Below are 22429 nucleotides of genomic sequence, written 5' to 3'. Positions count from 1 at the left end.
TGCTGACACTAGCACCAACCTGGTGCAGGCCTTCATTATTTATTGAAATAGCCTCTAGTGGTTTTCCCTGCCTCCAGTCTCTTCAAGCTGCAGCCCATTATCTACTAAGCTATCAAAGTGATCTTCCTAAAGTACAGGTCTGGTTTTGTCATTCCACATACTGCCCCTCCCCTCTAGTAATTTCCAGTGCCTCCCTATTGCCTCCATGATCAAAAAATTCCTTTGGCTTCTAAAGCCCTTCATAAACTGCCCTCACTTACTTTTACAGTCTGTTACACCTTACTCTTTTCTGCCTACTCTTCAGAGTTGCTATTACATTGTCTTCTAGGACTAACTCAGTTCTGTCCTTCTAACGACAGGCAGTCATTAACTCTGCAACTATAGACATTCTGCATTTCAGCTCAGACCCATTGTCCTGCTAAACCAGTTCTCTAAGAAGTAAATCAGATAAGGTGATAGGTCATCTATACAAATAGCTATATTAAAAGACATAATGTGATAAATGCAAATAAGAATAACAGCTTCTTTATCTACACAAGATAAGCTAACAGAATTTAAAATGATTATATTCCCATTTTATAATAAAAGAGAGAAACATCAATTAGAGTCCTAATCTTATATCTACCCAGAGTTTGCATATTTTTTAACCTATTATTCATGGGAAGTCCATTACCCTGAAAAAAAAAAAAAAGAACCTGACTCTAATTGAACTGTGTAGGTAAAAAGTGGTTTTCTTTTAATCCAGCCAGATTCCAACTCAACAACAACAAAGGATCAAAAAGTATTTCGGGTGTAGGTTTACTTGTTGATTCCTCATTTTGTAGAACTAAAGGTAATTAAACATGAAAGGTCCCCAGGAAGTACAATTTATTTCTCCTTAACTTCACATGGTCTTTAAAAACTATTCCACTTGGGAAATTTTATTTAAGAATTTTTGAAACCTAAGAAGTTGTAAAAATGATGGTCTCAGTTAATAGGTCCTTCCTAACTCTCATTCTACACCTAGCCCTTCCATGTTTCCATGCAAGTTATTAGAGGGAGATGATTGCTATGATGAGGGTTAGGATAATTTTTTGTTGGTGATATTAGCCACATTTTTTTAAAAAGACTGACTTTAATTCCTTTAATGTCCCACCATTTCATTTCCATTTCAATCCTAAATATTTGAGGATTTGGGTTTATGGATGTTTAGATGCTTTGGAAACCAAATACCATTTTTTTCCTTTTCTTTTAAATCTAGAAGTTGAACAAAAGAGAACTTGAAGAAACCATTCTCAGACGTTCCAAGAGAAGATGGGCTCCTATTCCGTGTTCAATGCAAGAGAACTCCCTAGGCCCTTTCCCCTTGTTTCTTCAACAGGTAGAGTTTAAATCTATATACACAGACACACAAACATGCCTGCACACAAAGACATAGACACACATACCCTTTGGTTTACAAAGCTTTCATTCTCAGAAGGTGTTCAGTTCAGATATTTAAAAATGAATCTGGATATATTTGTCATTTTTAACAAGGCTTGATCACTTCAGGAGTTATATTTCATGTATTTTATTTCTGTTTTTTTATCCAGTACTAATTTTTTAAATTTCTTCTTGTTTCTCTAACTATGTTTTATACATTGAAGATACTTATATGTATTGTATTTTTGAAATTTTTTCTTCCTCATGTACATTCAAAATTTATCGAAAAAAGTAATTTATCATTAAATTCTGACTTTTTCTAAATATATATTTACTTTCTGTATAGATCCAGTCTGATTCAGCCCAGAAATACACTGTTTACTACTCCATCAGTGGACCTGGAGTTGACCAAAAACCCCTCAATTTATTTTATATAGAAAAAGATACTGGGAATTTGTTTTGTACTGGTCCTGTAGATCGTGAGACATATGAGGCTTTTGAGGTATGTGCTTAAATTATTTACGAGGTTATGGATCATTCTGTTTGCTCAGTATTCATAATCTATCTTTTTGTTCTCAGTGTGACTACCCTTTTGATAAAATATGTTCTGAATAGGTCTTAATGTCCAAGTAAAATATTTCTCTTAGAAATTTGTATCTGCTGCTGATTGCCTCAGATCTAGTGAGGCCATATTGTATAGTCAAAAGAATTAACTGTATTTAGAGTCAAAGGACCTGGATTTACTTCCTAATTCTGTAACTCAATTTTCATGTAACCTAGAATAAAACATGTAACTGTTTTAGACTTTAATTTCCTCAGCTGTAAAATGAAGGCGTTAGACTCAGGGGCCTTTGAAGCTATAATCCCACCATGTTTAAACTGAGAAGTTAATTTGTATGTGACTAAAAAGAATTATGTCTAGGACTACATTTTCTTTTCTGCAGAGTAAGTGGAGATCTGGAATTAACAATCTGAGTAATACTTGCAAAAAGCCCTGAGAAGGGCAACAACAGTACTTAAAGAATTAGAAAACAAAATCTATCTAGGCAGAACTCTAAAGACAAAGTGAAGAGGGAGACTGAAGAGAATTGTACTCATAGCAACTAGAAAGTAAAACCTGTGAGATACCAGTTTGCTTGTCTCACTGTTCATCTTTTGAGGTGATAGAACTTTAAAGTTTACCCAATAAACTTGTTTATAAAACTAGAATCAGAGATATTTAAGGTTTCACAGTTTTGTTAGGCTGTTGAATGCTTATTTATGATGAGATGCTTTGAGATCTTCTTGATGAGCGGACTAAACTATGACCAAAGAAATGTTAAAATGTAAGTGATTATGCCATCTTTTAGTGTTAATATGAAGACTAAGAATTTATTTAATCTAGACTTTAATAGCTTTAAGCAATTAAGTATTTGTTTAACATTCTTACCCTCCTATTACAAAATCAATTTATTTAAAAGTTTCTGAGTTAGGCATCTCGTTCAGCTCAAGTAACTTCAGTAACACTCTTCAAATGGGCATTCATCCTTTGCCTTTGCTTGGACACCTTTTAGTAAAAGGGAACTGAGTAACTCATGAGACAGCCCAGTCAATTTGATATGGCTCTACTTCTTAGAAATTTTCTCAAATATCAAGAACAATTTCTCTAATTGTAAAACTGCAATTAGAGTTGAACTCTGGCAGCAATATCAGTACTACTTGTCCTTTATTAAAAAATCATGATGATGGTAATCTCGCAAAGAGAATCTTTTGATTTTGAAGCAGTTTTGTTACAGTAAAACACATTAATCATCCTCATAGGAAAGTTAAAACATCTGAGCCTAAACAATGACCAAGTGAGGCTGGGACTGGGACCTGCTGTTGGTCCATCAATGACAGTCAGAGTGATTTCGGTTTAAGGAATAGTCCTTAAAAAGAAATATAGCCTAAAAAAACCCAAGATATCTTGCAAGCTTTCAGCAATCAAAATTTATATTCCTTTGGGCAGAGTACTTGCAAGTTAGAGAGGGAGGAAGAAAGGAAGAAAAGAAAGAAGAAAGGAAGGAAGAAAGCGAGCAAACAGTATTGCCCAACTGGAACTGGCCGGTTTAGTCACTACTACTCGTAGATTACTGTTTCTCCTTCATTCTCAAAGAGGGCCAGTGACATCAGGAAAGTGATGTGGAGGGGACATGGTCTGGTGAGGGAAGAAGTTTGGGGATTATTTTTAACAGACCAGGTGACCAAATGATGAGAGTTTTGAGTAAGTTTGTAGGGGAAATTTTGGCAGTCATTTGAGGAAGAGTATGCAGGTCAAATGAGAAGAATTGACTTACCCAGGACAGTTAACTAGAACTAAAAGAAATACTCAGCAATTTCCATGGAGTAGGACTGCAGAGACGGGGAATCTGTATAGGGAATATAAGAATCTTTCATGGGAATCTCTTTATGGTATTGTCTTTCCTTTTCCTTCTTTGCCCTTCTTTCTTTCATATTCTTTCTCCTTCTTGGTCTCAATCTAGATGTGTGTGTGTATGTATGTGTGTGTGTGTGTGTGTGTGTATAAATTTGTTGCAATATGTCAAAGCTTTATGTTTCTTGTTCTTAATTTAGAAACCAGGTGACCTACACCTTTCTGTGTTGTCTTCCTCTCCTGTCATCCCCAACTAATAAACTTAGTTGCTCCCGCTGCTTTGGGAATAGGAATTTCTGCTCAGTTTAAAAGTTTCCTTATTAATATTCAGTTAAATATTTTCTGCTCCACTATCTGTACACAGTTGTCAGTTTGAGTTATAAATATCCATCTCTCTTCTACCTTGGTTGGCTAAGACTGTCATGAGATAAAACAGGATCAACGTCCATGTTAGTAAATAACTGTCCAAAATATGGAAAGTTGCATTTTCTTCTTCTCAGTTATGTGTTCATTTTGTTATTTCTACTTTCTTTCAAATTCCAAAAGATACATTTTATTTGCAAATTTGTTTCTATCACTAAGATTTCAGCGTACATTATAAAATGAAAGGAAACATAGCTGGAGAACTCAAGTGTTCAATTGACCTACCCTGCGTAACATAGCTAAGTATGGGCAGAGCTTAGAATAGCAATAGAGTTCCTGAACTCAAATATCTTCCCTCATCCTATTAGACTGGACCTAGTTGGCTCCTGGCTTACCCCTCTGCATTTCTAGTTTACATTTGGAGTGCAACGCTTTCTAAAAATAACCTGATTATCTCTTATTGTGGTTGATATAATGCCACTTCCAATTGCACATTCTGTTAGTTGTGCTTTGTTGTGGTGATGAAAAAGATTTAATAAGGAAGGTGGAGACAACATCTCCAAATCTGGTTCATTTTTATCTTATTTTAATAAAGTGCTTACATTGTTCTCTTGTTTTGTAGCTAGTAGCCTATGCATCTACTCCAGATGGGTATTATTCAGACTCTCCTTTACCACTTACTATCAGAATTGAAGATGAAAATGACAACCACCCGATGTTCACTGAGACAGTTTATAATTTTGAGGTTCTTGAAGGCTCTAGAGTTGGTAAGCACATGGTTAATAATAATGAACATTAAGATTGCTCTGAGTATTGTTTAAATGTTATTTTTAAACAATCGCGTTTCATATCCATTTGATGCAACATTAAGTCATGTTTTTTCACTTAGTATTTGGTGGAAGTCTCCTCTAAAGAAATTCCTCTCCAGCAGCTATCAGTTATTTAATCTTGACCGTACAACTTCTGCTTTAAACAGATCCCTTGCTTGTCTCATTTTTTTGTGTGATGTTGCTAGTGTTTGTTAGCTCCTGCAAGAATGAATTAGAGGATCCGGTGAAATCAGGTTGATGTAAATCAGTGATTAAACCAAAACCCCAAATATCTACTTTAGCCATTATTCATGCTGTGTTTTCCATCTGCATATTTAACTCAAAATTTACCCTTCCTGCTTAATCCATCTCCCCTGTCCTTTATACTATCTAAAGAAAGAAAAACATGATGCGAATTTTATCAAAATTCCTATTATACATTTCCAAACTCATTGAGTTTTTTTTTAATTTTTCTGTTATTTTTAAAATTTGGAGTTTCAAATTCTTTCCATCCTCTATTCCCTCCTCCATCCACTGAGAAGTCAGGTAATATGACACTCATACACATGAAGTCATGAAAAACATATTTCTACAATAGTCATATTAAAAAAAGAAGCAAGAAAAATAAAGTAAAAAATATGCTTCAATCAGCATTCAGTTTTCTGTCTGGAGGTGGGATAGCATCTTTTATCATGCGTTCTTTGGAATTGTCATGGATCATTGCATTGATTAGAGTAACTAAGTCTTTCACAGTTCTTCATTAAAATGTTCTGGTTACTGTGCACAATGTTCTATTGGTTTTGTTCATTTTACTTTACATCAGTTCATATAAGATTTCCCAAGTTTTTCTAAAGCCATCCTACTTGTTATTTCTTATAGCACAGTAATATTACATTACAATTATATACCAAAACTTGTTCAGGTTTCCCCCAATTGATGGGCATCTCCTCAATTTCCAATTCTTTGCCACCATGAAAAGAGCTGTCAAACATATTAATAAGACAACATATTTTTTCTATTTTGACTTTTTGAATATCATTACATAATTTAAATGAAGTCATCCCCTGACAATATAACATTGTAGACAAAATATGCAGTTTTGGAAATTAATTGTATATTAGTTTGAATTGTGAATAAAATAGAATGCTTTATGGTTGCTCAATGCATAGTTACTAACTAATAATTGGTGGCTTTAAAAATATCTTAAATCATTTGTGAAAATTTGTGATTGACATCATGGTGTAGATAATTGATCTTGTGGCCAGTAACACTTAAGCTTTAAGTTTTGTCTCAGACATGTGCTGGCTATGTGACTTTGGGTAAGTCACTTAAACTCTCAGTGATTTAGGAACTCTGTAATACTGTAAATTGAAGAGAAAGTACCAACCTGCATAGGTGGAGTGAGTTTCCTGATCAAGGAGTTGCCCAGGCCAATTAAATTACAGATCTACTCCCTGTCCATATTAGGGAAAATATTATCAAAATGTTTAGTTATTTCCCTGCAGAATTATTTATCAGGTTTTTTGCTAACATTCTCCTGAATTTTCTGAGTATACATTTATCCTCCCTGATAACATGAATTAGTTCCATGAAAATGTAATGTTATATCAAGTGCTATGATAGGAACAGTGGATTCTATAGAAATAATAAATCATCTATCCATAGTGTTCCAGTAGGATTTTGAGAATTTATGATGCGGTTTGCTTATAGCACTTAAATAGTGTTAAGGTAAAATAATATAAATAATATTTGTTGAGGCTGCCTTATTTGGTATTATATTAGTCATATATATTAGAGTCACAAGGTTGTGTTTTTTTGTGGAGTCTGAAGAGGTTTTTTTTTTTTTTTTTTTTAATTTTCCTCCAAATGCATAGGCACTACAGTGGGGAAGGTATCTGCCACAGATAGAGATGAACCTGATACAATGCATACTCGCCTGAAGTACTCCATTATGGAGCAACAGCCACCATCTCCTAAGTTATTTGCAGTGCATCCAGTTTCAGGTGTGATCACCACAATATCACATCAGCTAGACAGAGAGGTAACTTTTAAGCATAACATCTAATTGCTGGGTCAAATTTCACTGAAAAGTATTATTAAAAATGATTCCAATTTAAAGAAATGCCTTTTAGCTGAAGTGTGTGTGTGTGGGGAAGTACAGAGTCAGATCATGTAAAAAGATTTCAGTGAGAGAATATATTTTATGGTTATTATATTTTTAAAACTGGTTCCTTTATTACTTTATTTTAATTTTGTGGCATGCACCATTAAGAGGAAGGAATATGGTATTTTGGGGATTAGTTACTAAAGGATGGATGAACAGTGCAAAGTAATAAGGACCAGAAGAGTGGAACAGGCTCATTTAAAGCATTCTTGTGGATTCATTTGAAACTGGGGTTTTAGTTGAAACTGAAGCTATGGTTATGGGTCAAATCTTAGTGCATAGCTACAGCCCAAACCAGTCTAACCCCTTAACCTCCACGAGCTGGCTTGAAAAATGCGCCCTTGGTCATGAAAGGAACTGAAAAAGTGAATGTGAATGATGGGCCAGCACATACTGATTGTTCATTTTGAAAGTAGGATTCAGAATACATGTACCATCTTTTAATATAAGGGTATTGTTATTATTATCACTCAGTCCTTAAATAACAATAGACATTTTTCCAAACCAAAAATGATCAAAAGTCAGAAGTAATAATTCAGTCAATAATATATTGAAACTCTTTGTATTGCAGTGTCCTGGCATTGTGGTGGATAGAAAAAAATAATGTCATCCCTTCAGAGAGTTAGGATTTCTTTAGAGAAAGAAAAAATGAGGATGAGGGTTATGATGATGAGGAGGGGGAGGAAGACTAGGATTCTCTCTCTGTCTTCCCCCATGTCTTCCAATTATGTTTTCTCCTGTGAGAGAACAGTGCCCACTATATTTGTGAATAACACATCATTGGGAGGGGTAGCTAACACATTGAATAAATCATGTTTAAAAAAAAAAAATAGCCTGATGGATAGCCTTGAATTGGGCTAAATATAGTAAGAGATAACTTAATCAAGATAAATATAAAAATTTTACATTTTGATCCAGACTTTATAATGTGGTGGAATGATGGCTAGACAGGTGATTGAAAAGGATCTGAGGCTTTTGGTGGGTCATAGTCTTGATAATGGTACAATATGGTAACCAAATATCTTGAGAGAAGTATTGTACAGAATGATAATGAGGTTAAGGAGAGAATTTACAGGGACAACTGTAAAGATAAGGCACTTGAACTCTAGTAAAAAAAACTTTTTGTAACTTATATTTTAAATAACATTTTATTGATTTTTGGTATGCATCTAAATTTTCCTCTGTATTATTCCTTTTCCCCTCATCCAGAGCCTTTCTTATATATTAAATAATACTTTAAAAGAAAAAAAGAGGAAGAAATTAATGAGCAAAACCAATCAATATGTCAAAAAAAAATCTGAAAATATATTCAGTATATCTCTGAACCTTCCCCCACTCTGTAAAGGAGTAGGATGGGATGTCTTCTCTTTTCTTTGAGGCCATGCTTATTTTTTATAATTTTATTTTTTTTGTTTTGTGGTGTTTCTTTCCATTTAAATTGTTGTCGTTGTGTACGTTGTTTTCTTGGTTCTGCTAACTTTACTGCATCAGTTTGTGCAAGTCTTTCCATGCTTCTCTGTAGTCATCACATTTATCATTTTTTTATTGACGTTCAGTTGTTTTTCAGTCAGACTCTTTGTGACCTCATTTGGGATTTTCTTGGCACAGATACTAGAGTAGTTTGCCATTTCCTTCTCCAGCCCATTTTACAAATAAGGGACTGAGGCAAACAGGGTTAAGTGACTTTTCCAAGATCATAGAAGTAGTAATTATTTAAGGTTGGATTTGAACTCAAGAAGACAAATCTTCCTGACTCCAGGCCTGGAATTCTATTTGCTGTGCCATCTGGCTGTTCTGTCATTTCTTGTAATAATATTACATTATGTTGATATGCCAGAATTTGTTTAGCCATAACCTAATCCATGGACATCTACCTTGTTTTCAGTTTTGTATTGTCTTTGGTGACTTTCAGTGAAAAAATTGAAAAGAAGGCACAGAAGCTTGATTGCAAGGGGATTAAAAATAATAAGTGCATGATGAGACGGTAGATTATTATAAAAATAATAATTATGTTTGCATTTATATAGCATATTAAGGTTTGTAAAGTGCTTTACATACAGTCTCATTTTATTGTAGCATTTGATTACATATTGAATAAATATATGGTTTGTAAGTTCTGAGAAGCTAGGTGGTGCAGTGGATAGAGTGTCCATCCTGGAGTCAAGAAGGCCCATCTTCTTGAGTTCACATCTGGTCTTACTAGTTCTGTAACCTTAGACTAGTCACTTAATCTTATTTGCCTCAGTTTCCTCATCTGTAAAATCTGTAAGTACTAGCTGGAGAAACCACTATAAGACAGACGTCAGACAAGCTTCATGGAAAGGTATGCCCTGACATAAGGCCTACATAGGGTTTGTATCTCAAGAAGTGAGGGGGAGCCATACAACAGAAACCGTAGTGGTAAGCAGTAATGAATCCCCTATATTTAGAGGATAGTAGTCATATAGGAGGCTAGCCAGGCAGCAAGTATATAGGAAATGAGGTAAAAGGCAGGTTGGGTCCACATTATGGAGAGTTTTAAATGCCACCCCAAAGAGTTTGCATTGTATCATTGACTTTGGGGTGTCATGGAAACATTCCTGCTTACCAGTATATGTTGGGTGTTTTAGGAAGACTAATTTGTTGTATAGGATTAATTGAAAAGGGAAGAGTATAGACCTAGGAACATTTAGGAGACAGAGTAGTCTAGATTCAGAGAATTTGAAAATCTGGCATAGTAGAAGTAAATTTATATTCATCATATTCTAGACAATTGCAAGGCAGTGGAAATAAGAATTAGACATAAAACATGATGAAAGATAAATTAACAAGATCCGGCAAATGATTACTTAAGAGGACAAAGAATGGGGCATCAAAGATCCATGGTTTTGAGGTTTGGGTGTTTTAAAAAAGATACGTTTTCATAGAACCGGTTTAGTTTTAGATATGTTTAAGGTCGGGAGCTTCATTGAAAGGTAATTCATTGTAAGGAACATTCATATTAAGGCAAGTGGAGAAAAAGTAACCAGTCAGAGGCAGAGAAAGATTTTTCAAAGAGAAGAAATGGGATAGCATGTGAATGGTAATCAAGAGAGTAGTCAATGCTTTCCAATGAGCAGGGTATCAAGGAGAGTGAAGATTATGGGGAGGAAACTGAAAAATAGGGAGATTCCAGTGTTTACATGAAAGCTCTGTGAAGCAAATGAATAACTTAGTAATTTACTATTTTAATATTTAGAACACATGATATCATCATTGAAAAGTATTTCATAATTATTTTTACTGGTTTAAAAATTAAAAGTATCTTTTACATATTCTCCTGGAAAAAATATCTGCTATTAGAGCATCCTACTGTAAAACTTCCTAATACATTAGGAATGGAGGCAAGATCTTTTAATTTAGCTTTGAAACTTGAGCCTTCCATGTTCCCTTTTTACCCCAACTCTTTTCATTGAATTTTGATACATACCTTTTTTTCTGAAACGTCCACCATCTGCATACCCAGCAGGTCAGAAAGGTCTCCCCTCTCCTTTCCTCCTGCATATATGGTGCAGTGCTATATGTATAGTATATACAAATCATGTTAATAGACTACTGGGAAATTGTCATGTAAAACAAAGTAGTATTATGTAATCTAGTCCAAACTCCTTGTTGTACAGATGTACAAATTCCAGGGAAGTTAAATGACTTGCCCAAGCTCAAACAGGTAGTAAACTTTAGAGGTAGGATTTGAATCATGGTCCTCTGATTCCAGAGTTAATACTTTTTCTCCTTTGTCGTATCAAAAATCAAAGTCTGAATCAAAGGGCATACAGGCAACTGAACAAACTTTGGCCATGTAGGTTTAAATAAATAATTTGGCAATATTATGTAAAAAACAGAGGCCAAAGTGCAAAGAAAGGAAGTGGTACATTGAAGAAGACATTAGAATTATATTTTTGGTCACATGAGAGCAAAGTCAAATAGTTGTTTTTATTCTTTTTAGTTAGTTAGTCATGGAAAGACAGTGGGATTTTATAACCTAATTGGATGAAGGAAAGGAAAGACCTTTCTAACCTTTTGGGTAATGGGTAGAATGGTGGATATTTCAGAAAAAAAAATGCATCAAAATTAAATGGAGTTCAAAGCCAAAGTTTGGTTTTCTCAGTTCTTCATCTGAAATTGAGTTGTTTAAATTCTTTATTTCTTCTTTCATTTATTTGGATATTTCATATTTTTGTAAGTATTTACTTACTTTATTTGACATGTCATTGAACAATAAAGATTTTAATAATTTTTGTTTCTTTTTCATTTCTTTTGAATTTTTTTATTTTTGTTACTGGTAATTTAATTTTCTGCTTCTTTTTAATCAAGTTAGTTCATAGTTTATCTTTAAAAAAACTTCTAGTTTTATTTATCAATTCATTTTTTTATGTTACAGTTTTATAAATTTTTTTAAAAAGGAATTTTAAAAATAAGAATAAATTATCTTTTCTTTCAAATGATAAATAGTATATGTCTATAACTTAGAAAAATAATAGTGAAATTCATATGAAGAAAAACAAGTCAAGAACTTCAAAGACATAATAAAAGAAATGAAAACAAGGAGGGCCTACCAGTGCCTATCAGTGTCATATCTCAAATTATACTCCAAAATAGTTATTTTTAAAAACAGTTTGGTAGTGGTTAAGAAAGAGAGATTCATCAGTGGAACAGATTAGGTACATAACATACAGAAGCAGATATGTCTCATACCTTACTATTTGATAAACACAGGCCCCAGCTACTGAGATAAGGACTCACTATATGACAAAAAGAATTTCTGGGAAAATTGAGGAACAATGTAGAAGAAATTAGATTTAGACAGTATACACTGTATACAGAGATAACCTCCCAATGGACATGTAACCTAGATATAAAAGTTCATATCATAAATCAGATCTAGAGATAAAAAGAAAAATCTGTGACCGAAGAAAGCATAGGGAGATCATAAAAGACCAAATGTATAATTTGGATACATAAAATTTTTCAAAGTTTTAACACCAACAAATCTAATGAAGTTAAGGTTCATTTACTAGGAAAAAAATTTATACAACAAATTTCTCTGATATGTCTCATTTCCAAGTTTTACAAGGAATGGATTCATATTTATAAGAAAAAGACCCATTTCCCATTTGATAAATGATCTAAGAATATGAGTAAACATTAGCTTTTCCCACTACAATGGAATTTTTATTTTTGGTTTCAGGTAGTAGACAAATACAAATTGACAATGAAAGTACAAGATATGGATGGTCAATTTTTTGGTTTGATGAATACATCAATTTGTATCATTTCAATAACAGATGCTAACGACCATGCTCCCACTTTCACAAAGTCTATGGTAAGTGCTTATACTTATTTAATATAGATGTATTATGTCCAATTGAAACATCTAATTTTTTTTTATCATGGATTGTCTCATCTGAATTAATATAATGTTTAATTTCCTGGAACAATGATGCAAAACTACGAAATGGGTAGTATATTTAAATTCCTCCAAGTAAAATTAAAGAAAGCTTAGATGGCTGATATACATAGGAAGAAAACTGCTTTATCACTTTGATTAGCATAATGATTACATTCCTTTGTCACACAGATAAATCCAGTTTTTACTCTAAATGAATCATTTAAAAATGACCTTGAATGACAGGACCATATGAATTTTTTTATTTTAAATCACATTTGTGAAAATTGTGATATCAAGTACTCTGGAGTTGGGGGGGGGGGAGAACTTTCCCTATCGTTAACATTGCTTTCTGTCTTTGTAAAAACAAATTGCTAATGAGACTTTTATTTATTTCAGTATGAAACATCAGTTGAGGAAAATACAATCAAGTCGAATATTTTGCGAATAGCTGTACAAGATAAGGATTTGCCTAACACTGCTAATTGGAGAGCTAATTATACTATTTTAAAGGGCAATGGAAATAAAAATTTTCAGATTGTGACCGACCCCCAAACCAATGAAGGTGTTTTATCTGTTATTAAGGTGAGAAAAAAGAAAAAAAATCATAGTTTGGAAAGTCTAAAACTCATCATATTGACTTCACTTAACTTAAATGAACTTTGGCATTTACAGGAATAGAACAGATGTTTACATAAAGTGTAAAAAAATCTGTGCTTTTTTTTGTCATATGCAAGCACTCCTCCAGTCTATGTGTTTATGAACCTTTAGAAAATCGTATCATCTTAATTAATGAATGACTTTCTGTCCTTCATAACCAGAATCACTATGCCAATATGATATTAGCTGATGTAGTTAAATTATGCATTTTCTCAGTTCTAGCAACTGATCCAATCTAGCATAGACCAGGAAATTTGGATCCATGAATATCTGCCTGTTTCAAGAAATGTGATTTTACTATTCCAGTTCAATATCGAGCATTCAGAGGCTTTTCCAGGTCAACCTCTAATTGTAAGTAGGCTTCCTTAGCATTTGGATATATAATTGGGAAGCCTTGACTCTTCTGAGGCTTAGCAAGTGCTAAAGCAGAAAGAAAAGTTTTTCCAAAGTGAAAGTGAAACCATATGTTTTCTTGCTCTTCTGGGAATCTTGATGGAATTCCAAACTACCTTACAATCAGGGCAAGAGATTCTCAAATCAGTTTGTTTAGGTTTCAGACAATTTCATAGAACACTCTCATAGTTTTGACCAAAGGACTCTAGAAAGAGTAGCTATGGCAAATTGAAATAGGGTTCAATCAGTCTGCTATTAGGATCCCCCGAGTTGCTGACAGCTCTTGTTGCTGAGGAGTGTCATGACCTTTTCTAATGTAATTATCTGAGAGGCAACATGACAGTAGTGGAAAAACCATTGAATTTAGAGTCATGGGGCATGGTTTCAGATCTAGTCTGGCGTCTGATTAGCTATGTGAACTTCAGGAAGTCACTTGGCCTGTAAGAGCCTAAATTTCCTCATCAGTAAAATGAGACATTTGGTTTAGATGATCTCTTAGGCTCCTTCTTCCTCTAAAGCAGAAGGTTTTGTGTGTGTGTGTGTGTGTGTGTGTGTGTGTGTGTGTGTGTGTGTGTGCGCGTGCGCGCATGCATGTATACACATATATGTGTGATAGACCCCAGCAATCTGGTGAATCCTATAGACTTTTCAGAATAATGTTTTTAAATAATTGAATAAAATGATAAATTTCACTTAGAGATTAGCGAAAATAATAAATATATAATTTTCTTTCAACCAAGTTCATGGACATCTTATTAAGAACCCCTGCTCTAAACTTAATGATTCTTGAAACATGCACAAAACCCCCATCAATATGTGGATTTCTGAATTAGTCTTTGTATTTTCAATAGCATTCCAAAAGTAAGCATCGGTACTTGACTGTTTCTACCTCTTCATATCTGCTGGAATTCAATATTTAGAGGAGTTTTTGACTTCTTGAAAAGGCCATACTATTAGGAAATGATGACTGCCTTTCATGAATGTACTCTCTGGGCAAAGTTTGGAACCAGATGTTTATTAACCCTTTAAATTTTGTCATACTTTAAGTAAATTCTGGAATCATAGGAATTGAGCAGCCAACTAGTCCAGTCCAAACCTGAAAGGAATTGCCACTGCAGTATATCCAACCTCTGCTTAAAGATCTCTGAGGAAGGGGCACTCACTGCCTGTTGGGGCAGCCCCTCCCATTTTTGGACAGTTCTAATTATAAGGAAGTTTTCCCTTGGCGTCAAGTATAAATTTGCCTCTTTACAATTTCCACTCTCCTCTTCCTTCTGTCCTCTCAGAACAAACAGAGCAGGCCTAATCCCTCAACCACATGACTAGTCTGTAAATATTTAAAAGCTGTTATCATCTCCCTCCCTTTTTCTCTGAGTCTTTACTTCTCCAGACTAAACATTCCTGCTTTCTTCAGCTGATCCTATGTGACATAGATTCAGAGCTTTAGGTCATCCTGGTTGCTCCCTGGACATAGTAAAGTTCTCCAATGTTCTTTTTAAACCATAGTGCCCAGAGCTAAATGCAATATTCCAGAGGTAGGTATCTGTCATTTATTTTTGATCGGTTGTGAAATATTTATTTCATGGATACATACCCCAAGAAGACAATAGATTTCTCTACTGTTGTCAGGTTGACAAGTAACTGCCTCAATTATCAGTTAGCAAGAAATCACCACAACTACTACTGCTATTATTTTCTTCTTCTTCTGACCCTTTGGCTCTAGTATATCAGTAAATTACCATTCCTACTAGTCCTTGAATGCTTAGGTATCCTGGGAAAGAGCTGAGGAGGTGAAAGAAAAGGGAGTCTGGATACAATCAGTCAACACGCAGTTATTAAGCATTTACTAGGTGTCTGGTGCAGATACCAAGAAAGGCAGACACACACACACACACACACACACACACACACACACACACACACACACACACACACACACACACACACACACTAATAACAACAACAACAAAAACCCCCAAAAGTCCTTGCCTACAAAGAGCTTGTTCTAATAGAGGAAAAAACACAAAATACATATAGTATAAGTGGGAGGTAATCTAAAAGGCAAAGGATAAGTGGGGGCAGGGGCTAGGAGAGAGGTCTGAGAAAGGTGGATTACTTCCAAGAAGGTGGATTACTACTGAATTTTGAAAGAAGCCAGAATGTGAAAGTGAGGAGGAAGAGCATTCTTAGCATGAACACAGGGTTCAACTATGGAAATGTATAGAGTGCCTTGAAAGTATGATTTTCTAAAGGAAACAAAAGCAACATATTCTTCATATTGGTTAGCCATAGTTAACCCCCTTTATATTTGAGTAGCAGCCTCCTAAAACGTCACATTGTCTCTCCCTAAAAGTTGGACGTGTCAGTGTTTACATGCTTCATGCTTCTTCCAAGTGATTATCGCTTAGGGCATGTTGAAGAAAGTGAGAGCAACATTTTCCAAGAATTATAGTCTAGGGCATGCATGTGATAATAGCTAGAGCCTCCTTTAGCTAGACAAGACTAGAAGTAGTAGTCCTTGGTGATTCCCTATTCAGGCAGCTATTTGTCACCTTGATAACAATGGAGCTACTGTCTTTCTGGGGAACGTATTCATGACATAACAGAAACTTCTAAGACTTAGCAAAACAAATGACAGCTGCCTACTTCTGGCCATTTCTTTTGGAGCCACTGTGCTCTTCCATTCTTTCTCTCTCTCTCTTTCTCCCTTTCTCCCTTCCCTCCCTCCCTCCCTCCTTCCCTCCTTCCCTCCTTCCCTCCTTCCCTCCTTCCCTCCTTCCTTCCTTCCTTCCTTCCTTCCTTCCTTCCTTCCTTCCTTCCTTCCTTCCTTCCTTCCTTCCTTCCTTCCTTCCTTCCTTCCTTCCTTCCTTCCTTCCCAGAGATATCAGAGGATTATAGGTCTCATAGGCTTTTATAAGAGGTAGACTGAAGGGACCTTAACAATCATCAATAATCTTCTGATTTAGGGTATATGTATAATTGTGATACAGGATTTTCATATTTCTTCTTATTTTGATGAGGTTACATTTGTTGTCCAAATTGATTTGTTACCATTAACTTGGCTAACAGGTCATATAGACATATATAGGCATTTAAGATAACGTAAATGCTCTTTTATAGCCGCTGAACTATGAGGAAAATCCCAAGGTGATGCTGGAAATTGGTGTAGCCAACGAAGCCCCATTCTCTAAAGATGTTCGGAGCATGAGCACAGCTATGGTAACTGTGAATATAAAAGATCAGGATGAAGGCCCAGATTGCAGCCCTGCAGCACAAAGTGTTCGCATAAAGGAGAATGTACCCGTGGGGACAAGAGCCAATGGGTATAAAGCACAGGACACAGAAACCAGAAGCAGCAATGATATAAGGTACAGATGTTCATCTACATAGTCCTGCCTGGGTGAAGGCCAGGGCTTGGGCAAACACTGAGGCTGGGGAAGGGCAATCCCCTGCTGAGGAGAGAGGCAGGGTCTGAATCAGGAGCCAAGAAAGTGTAAAATAAAAAGTCAAGCCATGTCTTTATTAGGGTTTCTTCAGAGCTCTGAAATTCCTAGTACGGTGATAAGCTGAAAAACTGGTTTTAGGAATGGAGCTTGATGTTGGGAGTTTAGTACTGGATCAGGAAGCAATGTACAGGGTATGTCAGAGGAACTGACCATTTGTCTGATAGAGTCACCTCCCTGGATTTAAGTCTTTTATGTCCGCTGTTTGCATTCTCCACCACTACTCTTTACTGATAAGAAAACAGGGTCAGCTTTGTTTTCTCGTTACTCATCCTCTGAAAGAATGCTATGAGCTCAGGCACCATTCCGCCAGTCAGCATGCCTTCCTAAACTTCTTGCTGTGGTTTGGGAAAGCCTTAGGGGGAAAAGTTTCTACCCTTTCTATGGCTTGTACATTTTGTGGGCCAGTTTTAATGTCTTTTCTTCAGTTCTGTGCTATTGCCAGTCCACAAAATCCTCAAGTTGTCCCACAACCTATGTGAGGTAATGATCATCTGAATAATATTTTTTTTGACCTTTACCCAATTAACTGTAGCAGTCAAGGACATGAATTCAATTCAAATGAACAAATGTTTATTAAACACTTACTCTATTTAAGCCACTGTGCTAGACACCAAGGGTGCACATATGGCCATGAGGAAATTAAAAAAATTCTACCCTCAAAGAACTTTATCTCACTAATGAGGTAATTACATTACAGAAATTATTCTAGACCAAAGGGACAAGGGTGGTGGGAAAAGGAGAATAACCACTGCCAATAGAACCTGACTGATGAGTAGGCAGACCTTTATATCAGGTTTTTGGGAAGATCTGATGGTATGGAGATTATGGAAAGATAGACAAACTTGGTCATGGGCTTTCTAGGGGCATGAAAGTAGTCAACTTCTCATTTATGTGCCACTTTTCTTGCTATAAGTCTGACCTCCAACTTCTCTAGGAACTGCAGTGCATAGGGTAGATGGGGTGGACAATAATGGTGGAAATCATCATTTTATGGAAGTCTTTGTTCTAAGTAGAGTAACAGATGGTGTTAATAACAATTTCAGGGTGCACACTGGAGTGGAGCAATCATTCTGATAGGTGGTAAAGGTGGTACTGGAGATATTTCTAGGATTCAGTTCATTTTCCTCTTATGACAATTAAAATAGGGAAAGTGCAGTGGAGAAGTGAATTATTTCCAAATGGGTCATGAAGGCATGTAGTCAGTAAATGTGAGAGAAATTATAATGACTGGTTTGAGGTGATGTAAAAAGGGAACAACATGGAGCACACACACACACGCATACATACATATATATATATTTATCTTCAGGAAACGGCATTGACTTTGACTGGAGTCTAGCATAGAGGAGGAAGTGAGGCATCTTGGTTAAAGTCAAAAAAGTTAAAGACATCTTATATCTGAGACCAAAGGCAAATCCATGATGAGATTTTAATGCTGCCACCACCTAGAATTGGGGGGAAGTGGTAGAGAATTAGAGCAAGATTGCTTTCCTATTCCTATGCCCCCAGCTCCTTGGCCTGGGCACATAATGATTTGACATTCTGGCTAACATGCCATAGTTGCAGTTAACTAGTTTTGCCACATTTCAGTCACTTAAAGTCATAAACCACCAGGCAGAGTGGTTTGAATGATCCCTTTGTCCTGATGCAGTCATCATGGAAAATATAAAAGTTTATACATAATTTACTTACTAGTCAGGATGTATCTAGATAGCAGTGGAAGTATTAGGACCCTTTTGGATATTTAAAAATAACCATCCTTAGGGTATAGGCTGTTCATGTACAATTGGAAGTTGCCTAAGTCCAAATTATAAGCATCCTTCACTTCTTCTGGAAGATGAACTCTAATTGATTGGTTAAGGTTTAGTGGTTATAACATGTATAAGGTTCTAGCAGAGCGAAATTGCTCTGAGTTGTCATGGCACAATGGAGATGGAGTGCTGGACTTAGAGTAAGGGGGACTTGAGCCTCAGATACATCCTAGCTGTGTGATCTGGAACAAGCTATTTAATTTCTTATTAGGCTTAGTTTTCTTATCTGCAAAATGGTGACAATAGAACCTACCATCCAGGGCTGTTGTGAGGATCAAATGAGATAACAATTTTGTAAAGTGCTTAGTACAGTGCCTGGTACATAGTAAGTGGTGTGTGTGTGTGTGTGTGTGTGTGTGTGTGTGTGTGTGTGTGTGTGTGAAATTATTATGATTAGGAGGAGTAGCAGTCAAGGTAGGCCATGGATGTATCTCCTTGCATGAATAAAAGCTATTTTATGGCCAGCAAATACTTTAGGCCCAGAAGTAAGTTGTCCCTACCGAAGCCAGTAAAACTGCCAGTTGGTAGTTTTAACTCTAAGATGGTGAAGGGTGTGCTGCTCTCTTTGAACATCTAAAGGAATCTGTCTACGTTGTACAGGGTTTGGGCAGGATGGTAATTCAGTCAGGCAGGGAGTGACTCAGAAGAAAACCTACTCTGCTAGTCATGTCACCTTGGCTCATTGTCTATGGACTCCTTGGGGTAGGGATCCCTGAAAATCTTTCACTGACCTAGAAGCCTTAGGAGATTCACTGTCTGCTCAATGGAAGAATGTTAGGGAGTTCCAGATGCTGCGTAGATCCAAGACCGCTGATTCTACTCTCTGCCTAAACTAAGATTTTATTTCTCTCTTCCTGGACCCAGTAGTAAATGCATCCCACAAAATAGTGATTGTTCTGATGTTTGGGCCAAATATTGTTATAGCTCTGAAGTCTCCCAGATAGGAGACTAGCAAGTTACTCTGCCTGAGTACTGAGTACTCAGTACTGAGTCAGACAAAGTGTGGTATCCCAACCTCGGGAAGGCTGCTTGTCATGTGCCAGGGACGAGTGAAAAAACAAAAAACAAACTTGGGCAGAAGGACAATACTTCTCCAGGGGAGAAAGGTGGTTTCTAAATGGAGAGCCAAGCAAATGTAAAGCAAAAGGCCAAGTTTGGTCCCTAAGTAAAGTTGTTCAGAGAACCCAAATCTCAGATGGGTGGGTTGTGGGTGTGAAACCAGTTAATTGTAGGGAGACAGTCAAACTTCAAAGACAGTTTTGAATGAGATGACGCATAGTTTAGAAGAACTGATTACTCAGTTTGCCACAACCTGTCTCCTAAAGCGTCTGTCTTTTATGATGGCCCCTTTTATTCCCTGTCCCTGCCCTTGCTGATAGGTTGGGGTACTTCCCAGGCCCATGTTCATCATGCCTTCTCTTGACAGCTTCTCCAGTAATGTGATTATACTTTCCATGTATTTGTAGAATGTAATGAGAAAGCAATTTAGTAGCAATATTATATTTTGGAATGCTTCACATTTTTAAGCTTTATGAAAAATTTTTGATTCCGTATTAACAGGTATAAGAAATTAAATGATCCCAAAGGATGGGTCACCATTGAAGAAGCTTCAGGGTCTATAATAACTTCCAAAAAACTGGACAGAGAGGCAGAGGTCATTAAAAATGGTGTATACAACATTACAGTGCTTGCAACAGACAAAGGTGAGACATTTATAATATTGAAAAGGAATCACCATAGGGTGATGCCATAACTCAAGTGTTCAAAGTGTTTTCCAGTTTTATTGTACTGCTTTTTATTGTTAATTTCCAATTGGGGTTTATATATTTTATTGCCTATGACTAATGAAATTTAATGTCCACTCTGTCAGCCTTATTTATTGATAATGTACAAGTATCTTTTTCTCATTATTTCCAATTTATATGCTGAATTTTATCCCTATTAATCCCATCTAAGATTTATGTGATAAAATACAAGACGCTATTTACGATCTGTGCGTAGATTGTTCATCTTTTAGATGGTTATTGTTCGGTCACTTTCAGTTGTGTCTGACTCTTCATGAACCTCATATAAAATTTTCTTAGCAAGGATACTGGAGTGGTTTGCCGTTTTCTTCTCCAGCTCATTTTTACAGGTGAGAAAATTGAGGTCAACAAAGTTAAGTGAGTTGCCCAAGGTCACACGGTAAATGTCTAAGATGAGAGTTGACCTCAGGAAGATGAGTCTTCCTGAGCTCAGGCCTAGCACTCCATCCACTGTGCTACCTCACTGTCCCTCTTTTGGATTAGCTCAGGGAAATATATAATAATATTCAAAGTATGTATTGAATTTCAGTATATGTATTATGTATATATATAGTTATAAAACATGATATAATTATACATACATATGAGCATGCACTCACATACAGTGTGTATATGTATATGTGTGTATATACACACATGTATTTGCACATATACACACATATCTGTGTGATATTCCTAGGGAGCTATCTAGTGTATTTTGAGGATACCTTTTCTCATCCTCAGCTGGCAAGTGTTGAAGAAATATTTATTTTATCATCATTAATCTAAGACAGACTTTTGGGAATAAGAAATCTTTTGTCATCCTTGGCCAGAGTCAAACTCCTACATTTCATAGCTGATGAAACTGGGCCCAGAGGCCTGGGCATTCAATGATTCATACTTTCGGAAACTGTAACATGTGAAAATCTACTATGGTACATATATGTGAGGGAGGGAAATTGGTATTTGTATGGAGGAAGGAATCATTTGGGATGAAAGCAAGGATCCTGAAAGTGACGAAGTAGTTCAAAATCAAGTATCAGTGGGGTTGATTTTATTTTCATTAAAACAGTAAAAGGAATACATAATTAGGAATAGCAAGCCAGAGCTCAATTCATTTTTTTAGCTTTTGTTTTCTAAAATGAATGTGTCCATTTTTTTCTTTCTGATCCTTATAAAAATTATCTGTCTTTCGCCAAGTAAAACATTTTATGCTGATAGGTTATTTGAAAACAGAATTTGATAAAGATAAAGAATAAAAATGTGAATTGTACTAAAATTTTAGATTTGAGCATTCATGATTTCTATATTTGTTTACATGTTGTCTCCCTTATTAGATTGTATGCTGTCTGATGGTAGGGACTGTCTGTTGCTGTCTTCTGTATCTTCAGTGCTAAGCACAATGTCTTACACATAATAGATGCTTTATAAATGTTAACCGATTCATTGATTTAAAAAGTCACTTCTTTTTAAAATGAAAACAGGAATTTTTTAGCTTAAAATATTTCTCCTTTCTAATTAGCTTTATATTAAAAGCTTATAGTGCTTTTTCTCCCTATACTTTGACCAGTGAACTAAGTGGCAAGAATATTTTCTTTCTGGCATAACATACACTTCACAGATAAGAAGACAGAAAGAAGATTGCTATCTACCGTCCTACGTAACACTTTGTACTTAGTTGTTTACTGGCTGTTTTCATCATTACACAGATTCAACCTTTTTGTGTGTCATATACTTCCATT

The 22429-nt window shown here is 35.7% G+C and overlaps 1 protein-coding gene across 3 annotated transcripts in view; it reads left to right on the top strand.

Moving 5' to 3' along the window:
- Positions 1-22429, top strand: part of LOC140501169 (desmocollin-3-like) — an 89314-nt gene that overhangs the window by 45112 nt on the left and 21773 nt on the right. For all 3 annotated transcript variants that reach the window (XM_072604468.1, XM_072604466.1, XM_072604467.1), the window contains exons 4-11: positions 1241-1360; positions 1748-1903; positions 4779-4923; positions 6840-7006; positions 12336-12470; positions 12933-13118; positions 16707-16954; positions 20464-20606. In XM_072604468.1, the coding sequence (XP_072460569.1) occupies positions 1316-1360; positions 1748-1903; positions 4779-4923; positions 6840-7006; positions 12336-12470; positions 12933-13118; positions 16707-16954; positions 20464-20606 (1225 nt within the window). In that variant the 5' untranslated portion in view covers positions 1241-1315. The remainder of the gene's footprint in view (positions 1-1240; positions 1361-1747; positions 1904-4778; positions 4924-6839; positions 7007-12335; positions 12471-12932; positions 13119-16706; positions 16955-20463; positions 20607-22429) is intronic.

This window comes from Notamacropus eugenii, chromosome 4 (assembly GCF_028372415.1).
Source record: "Notamacropus eugenii isolate mMacEug1 chromosome 4, mMacEug1.pri_v2, whole genome shotgun sequence".
Lineage (NCBI taxonomy): Eukaryota > Metazoa > Chordata > Mammalia > Diprotodontia > Macropodidae > Notamacropus > Notamacropus eugenii.
Note: the sequence above shows the minus strand (reverse complement) of the source record. Positions and strands in the feature narration are given on the sequence as shown.